This window comes from Erythrolamprus reginae, chromosome 8 (assembly GCF_031021105.1).
Source record: "Erythrolamprus reginae isolate rEryReg1 chromosome 8, rEryReg1.hap1, whole genome shotgun sequence".
NCBI lineage: Eukaryota > Metazoa > Chordata > Lepidosauria > Squamata > Dipsadidae > Erythrolamprus > Erythrolamprus reginae.
This window is the reverse complement of record NC_091957.1, coordinates 704851-713606: the sequence shown is the minus strand read 5'-3', so window position 1 is coordinate 713606 and position 8756 is coordinate 704851. Positions and strand designations below refer to the sequence as shown.

General features: G+C 50.7%; 1 protein-coding gene across 5 annotated transcripts in view; it reads right to left on the bottom strand.

Annotated features, from left to right (window-relative positions):
* Positions 1-2971: 2971 nt before the first annotated feature.
* The window catches only part of DAB2IP (DAB2 interacting protein), an 80220-nt gene continuing 74435 nt past the window's right edge, over positions 2972-8756 (bottom strand). For 4 of the 5 annotated variants that reach the window (XM_070758581.1, XM_070758580.1, XM_070758583.1 and 1 more), the window contains one exon: positions 2972-7553. In XM_070758581.1, the coding sequence (XP_070614682.1) occupies positions 7386-7553 (168 nt within the window). In that variant the 3' untranslated portion in view covers positions 2972-7385. The remainder of the gene's footprint in view (positions 7554-8756) is intronic. The other variant, XM_070758582.1, reaches the window with a different exon arrangement.

The following is an 8756-nucleotide window of genomic DNA, read 5'->3' as shown; positions in this document are numbered from 1 at the left end:
CGTGTTGGTGGTATACAAAGATATAATAATATTCATATACATGATACTAGTAAAAAATAAAAAGAAACATTGGGACAGGGGACGGAAGGCACACTGGTGCACTTATGCACAACCCTTATTGACCTCTTAGGAATCGGGAGAGGTCAACAGTGGACAGTCTAAAAGGATAAAGGTTTGGGGGTTGGGTGAGGAAACTACAGAGTCAGGTAGTGAGTTCCAGGCATCAACTACTCAGTTACTAAAGTCGTATTTCCTGCAGTCAAGTTTGGAGCGGTTTACTTTAAGTTTGTATCTGTTGTGTGCTCGTGTGTTGTTGTGGTTGAAGCTGAAGTAGTTGTCGATGGGAAGGACATTGTAGCAGATGATTTTATGGGCTATGCTTAGGTCGTGTTTAAGGCGACGTAGTTCTAAGCTTTCTAAACCTAGGACTGTGAGTCTAGTTGCGTAAGGCAGTGTTTCCCAACCTTGGCAACTTGAAGATATCATTAATTCAACTGGCATGCTGGCTGGGGAATTCTGGGAGTTGAAGTCCAAATATCTTCAAGTTGCCAAGGTTGGGAAACATTGGCGTAAGGTCTTCTGTTGTGAGTGGAGGAGTGGAAGGCTCTTGTAATAAAGTATCTCTGGACATTTTCTAGAGTGTTTATGTCCGATATGCGGTGTGGGTTCCAGACAGATGTATTCAAGGATTGGTCTGGCGAAAGTTTGGTATGCTCTGGTTAGCAGTGTGAGATTACCGAAGCAGATGCTATGTAAGATTAGGTTAATAACTCTTGAAGCCCTTTTGGCGATGTTGTTGCAGGGGCCTTGGGCACTGAGGTCATTGGAGAGGAGTCTTCCAAGGTCTTTTACGGAGTGAGGGTTCTCTGTAAGGTCTTGTTTATTCAGCTTGTAGTTGGAGTTTGTATTTGCTTGTATTTGGAGTTCTGAGTTTGCTGCTTCCAGTTTGCTGCTTCCCCTGGGTAAGTTGTCACCAAGGTAAAGATTTGGAAGTCCTGAATGGGCGAGTGAAGGCTTGAATGGGCGAGTGAAGGCTTTCTCACCCACGACTGCAAGTGAACACGGCTGAGTGTTTTGAGGAATGAAAGGAGGAAAGCTGTGATCGATGGAGACATGTTGAAGAGAGGAGCAGAAATACACTTCTGTCCAAGGGAGGGGAAAAAACCCTAAAAGGTTTAAGACACAGAGAGACTGTTGAAAAATGGCAAGAGTGTCGGAGTAGATGCTACAACAACTGCAGAAACGTTCATCGCAGGAGATGTTGTGTATGCCTGCAGGTGGCCCTGCAATTTATTTAAGCGGTTGTGAGAAACCAACAATTGGAAGACTGCTCTTTATTGTTTCCTGTGCGAAGGAGAAGTGAGCAATACCTACAGGTCCATTAATTTGTTAAGCATGTCTGGAAACAAGCAGGGAAGCGTGAGGGTTTTTTCCCAAACCTTTAGAGGAGCAAGGCAGCTTCGTGCCAGGCGGGGTGGATGTGGACTGCTCCATCCTGTCATTAAGAAGAAGGGGAAGAATGTGACCCTGCGTTGTACATTTGTGGTTTGCAAAGAAAAAAGAAAAAGAAAAAAGCGAGGCAGTAGGGAAAGTGAGTGGAATGCTTGGCTGCATAGCTAGAGGTATCACAAGCAGGAAGAGGGAGATTATGATCCCGCAGTATAGAGCACTGGTGAGACCCCGTTTGGAATAATACTGTGTCCAGTTCTGGAGACCTCACCTACAAAAAGAGATGGATCAAATTGAACGGGTCCAAAGACAGGCGACAAAAATGATGGAAGGTCTTAAGCATCAAAGGAAAGACTCCATGAACTCCATCTGTCTAGTCTGGAGGACAGAAGGGAAAGGGGGGACGTGATTGAAACATTTAAATATGTTCAAGGTTCAATAAGGTTCAGGAGGGTTTAAGTGTTTTTAATAGGAAAGTGAGCCCAAGAACAAGGGGGCACAATCTGAGGTTAGTTGGGGGAAAGATCAGAAGCAACGTGAGAAAATATTATTTGATTGAAAGAGTCATAGATGCTTGGAACAAACTTCCAGCAGACGTGGTTGGTAAATCCACAGTAACAGAATTTAAACCTGCCTGGGATAAACACAGATCCATCCTAAGATAAAGTACAGGAAATAGCATAAGGGCAGACTAGATGGACCAGGAGGCCTCTTTCTGCTGTCAATCTTCTGTGTTTCTATGTAGAAAGGTGAAAGTAAACAGGATTGCATTCTGGTAAGTTATTACGGCAAGGATGGAGTTGAAGGTGAGTTGCTGAATGCAGAGAGCACTGAGCAAAAAAGAGGAGAAGTGTGGAGCCCAATTGAGTGAAGAGCAGTGAAGGAGGCGACTACGAGTGTGAGGTTCTGTTGGCTGCTAAATTTAGAGAGAAACACCCAAGGAATGCTTGTGGTGGCTGGCTGTGCATTTAAATGCAGATGTTGCCGCCACACAGCTGAACCCCCCCCCCCCAAGTGATTTTCAGCCCCTGTTAGCTTGTATGAAGCAGCGAGGGGCCTGGGCCTGAAAATTGATGTAACCGAGACGGAGGTAATTGGGTTTTGACAAGGAAAATGGAGTGAAGGATTGCAGGTGATGCGCAAGTGGCAAGAAGCCAGGACCAGAACCTGAACGTTGCACCTTCCGAACACGTTGAGTGAAAAACGGGGGAAGAGACGGGGAGATTTTAAACAGAGAAACCTCAAAGTCCTGGCCTGGCATGAAACAGCCATGAGTTCCAAGGAGCAGATAGGATGGAGAGTGTCATCAAACCCCCAGAGTCCATCTCTCCTTTTCTCTCTTTCTGTGCCCCCACAATTCCTTGGCTAAATTGTGTGGGTGAGTCTTCCGTCTGCAGAATTTGGGGGTGCAGCTGACCCCAAACCAACTTCTGCACCGTCCCTCCAACCCACCTACACCCCACAGAGAGAAAGAACTTCTCAAGCAAACAGAAGGCATCCCACCATGGGAAGAAAGCTGGAATAAAATAGCTAAATAAATCTTTAATATTTTTTTTCTAATTGCAAATGTACATAAATGGCACACACGAGTCATGGTTCTTTGCTCTGGACACAATCTACGTTCTCTGTACATTATTCGACAGCAAAACTGAAGGGAACGACTCAGCAAGTCCTGCCGCTCAGCTTCGTATTATTATTATTATTATCATCATTATTCATCATTATTTTTATTAAACATACTTACAAAAATTATTTTATTATTGTCATTTTTTTTTTGCTTGGTTTCTTTTTTTAGAAGAGGCTATAAAACACGGAGACTGGTTTGAAGAGGGAGCAAGAGGGGCCCAGGACGCTGGTGGGCGCCAGAGAGGTATATCTGAAGACACAGTGCTGCTGTCCAGGGAGGGGAAGGAAAGGAGGCCACATGGAGACCCTTTTCCCCCCCCCTTTCACATAGTGGATGCTGAACCACAAAGCAACTTCAGGGAGTTCCATTTGGTTGGAAAAAACCCATTGTCCTTCCCCAATAGACCCCCCGCCCACCCACCTCGGGGGGTTTCGTGGAGCCTTTTCTCTATCTCCCAGACAGGGGCCCGATCCCTGGCTCTCCCTCAAGTGCCAAAGCCACACAAACCCCGAGGGCCTAGAATGGCACAAGGGGCGCAGAGTGAGGGCCGGATGAGAAAATCTATTACCAACTGCCAAGCCAAATCCCTCCAGGGTATCATGTGACCCCAACACACGGCAACAGTCATTCAGTGGTGCCTCTACTTACCAACTTCATTCGTTCCGTGACCAGGTTCTTAAGTAGAAAAGTTTATAAGAAGCAATTTTTCCCATAGGAATCGATGTAAAAGCAAATAATGCATGCGACTGGGGAAACCACAGGGAGGGTGGAGGCCCTGCTTCCTCCCAGGAGATTCCTAGAGAGGCCCCAAGGAGGCTTCTCCCTGCCTTTTCTGGCCCTGTTTCCTCCCAGGAGATTCCTAGAGAGGCCCCAAGGAGGCTTCTCCCTGCCTTTTCCAGTTACAGTTTCGGAGGCTCGGGTTCGTAAGTGGAAAATGGTTCTTGAGAACAGGCAAAAAAAATCTTGAACATCCGGTTCTTATCTAGAAAAGTTCATAAGTAGAGGCGTTTGTAGGTAGAGGTACCACTGTACTTGTCAGTTGCCGAGTCTATCAATTTTGATCACGTGACGGTGGGAAAGCAGCAACCATTGTGTGAAAATACCTCTTTGGGTCGGTCTCTGTGGCTTGTCGCCCCTAACCCCAACGGGGGCTGTGATGCCTCCCCCCCCAGTTAGATCAGGTCAAGACTGCCTGGCTAAGGGTTCAACTAAGCCTTGGCACTTTTCGTCCTTGACCCGAACTCTTGGATTGGCACCAAAGGAGAGGCGCCCACTTACTCAAGAGCGATTCAGTGGGGCTTTTTACCCATCGGGTCTCATCCAGAGAACCAGGCCTTCCTTTGGGGATCAACCCAGCCCCCCTGGTTGTGGGGTTTTATATGGTCTTCAGTTCTGCCCTGAGCGCTGTTCCCACTGAGCTGCCTTAGCCCAGGGGTCAAATCCGGAATGAATCCTGCACTGGGGGGGAAACACCTTTGTCTTTGGGCACCCACATTTTCTCCTTCCAGAATTTAGTAGGACCCCTGAAGCAGGACGAGCAGAAGGGACTGGACCACCGAACCCATGTTTGGGTTTTTAAAGGGAGAAACCCCCACCCTCAAGACAGCGTGGCTGCAACACTGAGGCCAGCTCCCCTACATCCAAAGCAGCCACATTTTTGTATCGTCAGGCGAAAGAAATCAAAAATTAAAAAATGGCACATTATAGTCGAAAACATCTTTCTCCATTTTAAACAAACCTGTACAGCTTTTCTAAAGATCAGTGTATTATTATAGAAGGATCAGTCGTAGAAAAAAAGAGGAAAACCTTATAGATCGAACAAGTCCGTAGGGCAGAAAGTTCAAGCGCGGAGGGAAAGGGGGTTCGCACCCACCCAGCGCCCAGAACGAAAGGGCCGAGGGGGTCGCTCCGTTCCCCTCCATTGGGGGAAGAGAGCTGGGGTGCCTCCCCCTCCGCCCAGCCTCCAGGGGTGAGGAAGGGGTCGAGTGACCAGAGGGTCCCTCCTGGCATCTCAGGCCCTTGGTGCCTTTGGCAAACGTTCCCAGCGCCCCTAGGTAGGGCTGGCAGGGAAGGGCTTTGGACAAGGGCCCCACTCGGAGAGAAGGCTGGCTTGACTCCGCAGCTCTGGCTCTGGCGTGGCAAGACCCTTCAAGACCATCCACCCCCCACGGGAGAGGTAGGCAAAGAAAGGTGCCCGGTTCCCTGCTGTCTGGCCACTCCTGCTCACGGAAATCTGTGCTTCGTTTTGCATGCTCCCTTCTTGGCCATGGGCCCCCACCTTGCAAGTGGCCACCTGGGGAACCGGGGGGCAAGAAACAACTGTCTGGAGGTGTCCAGTGGTCTTGATGCATTGGTTCCTTCGTCCCAGAGACAGAGAGAGAGAGAGAGAGAGAGAGAGAGAAAGCAGGTGCAGAAAAGCCACGTGATTGTCTGCAAATGTTCAGGCCCAGGTGGGGTCACCAGGGGTGTGTGGGGCTGTTCTCAGTATTAAACTCCAGGACCCGGGGACCAGCGTTTGCACGCAGCCGTGCGACAATGGAGAAGTGTTTGGAGCGAGAGGGATTCAACGTCCGGCCGGCTTCTTTCGCCTTCCTGCCTCCTACACACCTTGCGCACCCCCGTCTCCCCACACGGACCGCGGCAGGCCCATTCAGCCTGGCTAGGGCTGCCCAGCGGCTCCGGCTAGTGGAGGGCGCGGCGGGGGGAGGCGCCTCCTTGCTTGGTTTACAGCCTCGTTGAGGTGGCGAGCTCTGCCAGGCAGCACCCACACCCCCCGGGAAGAGAAGAGGACTCCAGAAAGGCCTGCTTTGGGCTTTGGGCCGTTTTATTCCTAACGCAGACTGTGGAAGAAAAAAGAGAGGGGGTTACGGGCCTTCGTACGCGAGGGAGGCTGCTGTTCCTCCTCCTCCTCTGGTGGCCATCATGCAGGGACTGGCCATGCACGTTGCTGGTGGAAAGAGCAGCTAAGCAGGGCAGACCCTCCCTGGCCAGTTGGATCCCTCTCGGGACACAAGAGGCCCCACCAAGCGGAAACCCCCCCGCCCCCTTTGCCAGCAGCTTTCTAGAAAGTGGGACGGCAGTGATAGAATTAACAGGGGGGGGTGTTACCCCAACGCCCCTCCCCAGAGGCCCAGGCTGGCCAAGCGGTTGGCTTCCCCCTTTTGCAAACATCGCCAGGGATCCGGCTGCCTTGGTATCTCCCGACACAATATTGCACCGTGCCCGGGTGTGGATTTGTTTCTTGGGCTTTAACAGTTTCGTTTTGTAGCAGCGGGAAGCTTTTCTTCTTCTCCTTCACTGTTGTCATTTGGCACAGCAAAGCAACCAGTCACAATGGCCACGACCATCCGATGCAGGACTCCCGAAATGCCCCAGGACCCCATCAGGTAAGTTCTCGCTTGTGCTGCTTCGGTAGAGCTGGGCAAAGAGGAGGGGTCTTCTGCAGCTTTCACCTACTTTTCAAACTTTTTTGGGGTCTCACCAGCTTAAAGGTGACCAAGACAGGCCTTCTGCCCACTGAATAACATGTTGCATTTGCAGAAGGCGCCGTGCGGAACCTGTCCTGAGAGGCAAGATCGTCCACCTCCAACTGACGCTGCCTTCTGCCCCTTTACTTGTGGCCTTTGTGTCCAGCCCTGGGGGGCAGGAATGCTTGGAGTGGGGGGGCAAGTGCCGGAAGAGGGGATCTGACCCCCAAATTAACTCTTGCAAGCTTAAAAACCGAGAGAGAGAGGAACATCTTTAAGCCCAGTCTGAACTTTCCGGCTGGGGTTGAGGTTTTCTGGCTAGCGGTCCTTCTTCAGGGATCTAATACCTCCGCAGAGACTCCGCCTGCCCACGATGGAGCCCCTGGGCTGCCCCGGTTCCTCCTCCGTTCCCCGATGAGGTCTGCTGGGGCTGGGAGGAGGTGCCATGCCCCGTGGACGAAGGGGGACAAGGCTCCTGGCACCGAACAAGCACTCGGAGGGACGTGGCGGCACCTGGCAGGCAAATTCCAGTGTGGTGGCAGTGCCGGGAGAGCTCGCTGTGCCAAGAGCTCACTGGGCGCATCAGAAGTCTCTAGGCATTCCTGGAAGTGACCCGCTGCCGAAGCATCTTCTTTGGACAACTGGCTCCGTCCCTGCGCGGCTGGAGGCCTCTGTGCAAATCCGCGCCATCCGTGGGCCGCTGGTGAGGAGGGCTCGGGATCCACTTGGCTTTGCCCGCCGGAGGAGGTGGGCCAGGGGCGTGCCAGGTAGCTCACCCCTCCTGGGCGCTTGACTTGGTGCTCCTCCCGCTCTCTCTCGCGCCCGCGCAGCCGGTCCCTGGGTTAACAGCTGCTGCTGTTCCGGAATTCACCGCTCTCGGTGATCTGCAATTTAGTCGGGTTGGTGGGGGAGATCCCGTTGCGAGTTTGCGTGCTGTACCTCTCTTTCAGCTGTGTGAGGGCGCTCATGAGCCGGGCGTTGGCCGCATCCAAGGAAGCGATGCGTTTCTCCTGGGGGGGGGGGCAAAAGGGGACACAGAGGGTCAGTGCACGCAAGAAGCCGCCCCCACTACTTCGGAAAGATTTCCCCTGGCTAAAAGAAAATATATGAAGGTGCAGAAATGGACCAACTAACGGTGGAACTAAAGGATAAAAAAGACTCGGATTACTACACCACCTTGTAGAAATGGACACAAAAAAGAAATTCAAAGCAGTAAAAATGGATGATAGACAAAATATATAAATGATTGTGTATACATGTATAAATATATAATCTACTTATATCAAGAGGAATGTAAATACACTGCTCAAAAGGAGCCCTCAAAGAACCCTTCCTCGATCTGTATTGTTCTCATTGAATCCTTTGTTCTGTACAAAGTTGAATGTGCACAACAGCCTGTGAAATGTACTGTCCATCAGTGTTGCTTCCTAAGTGGACAGTTTGATTTCACAGATGTTTGATTTACTTGGGAGTTATGTTATGTTGTTTAAGGGTTCCCTTTATTTTTTTGAGCAGTGTATAAGGATCTCGACTTACCTGATATCAAGATGTAAAATATTTAAAAATAAAGAAACTAATAAAAATAATGTTTTTAAAAAGTAAATAATAAAAGCGGCTTTGTTCCCTGGGGTAGGGGGCGATTTCATGTTCAGAGCCTTGACAACCACACGATCGGTCTGGGACACTTTCTCCCAACTGTGGTGACTTCAAGGCGGCTGGACTCCAGTGCGGGGTTGCTACCAGTTCACGGACAATCTGCTCACGGGCATCTCCAAACTGGGCAGCAAGGGTAAGTGAACCCCATGACTGTCGGACTTCAACTCCCAGAATTCCAGTGCGCTACTTCGGGGATTCTGGGAGCTGTAGTCCAGCCGTCTGTCCATATTCTGGACGTCTGTCTTTCTCGTAGTCACCAAGGTAGAGAAGAGGGGAGGCAGAGAGGCAATGGGGAGACCAACCCCTTTTTTTTTTTGAATCGGGGGCAATTTCCTTCCTTCTCTGCTTCCCAAGGAGGCGCCTGGGTTATTGATCTGCACGGAAGCAGCTTCTATCTCGTGCCTGGCATTGTTTTGAGAGGCAGGATCCCCCGGGAAGGCGCCTGTCCTCCCGCCTCGCCTCGGGCGGCTGATGAAGATCTCCTGGCTGCCTCGGCTTCTCAACCCTCAATCGATCCAGCCGGTGGGCTAATTAATGGACGAGGTGGTGTGTGTGTG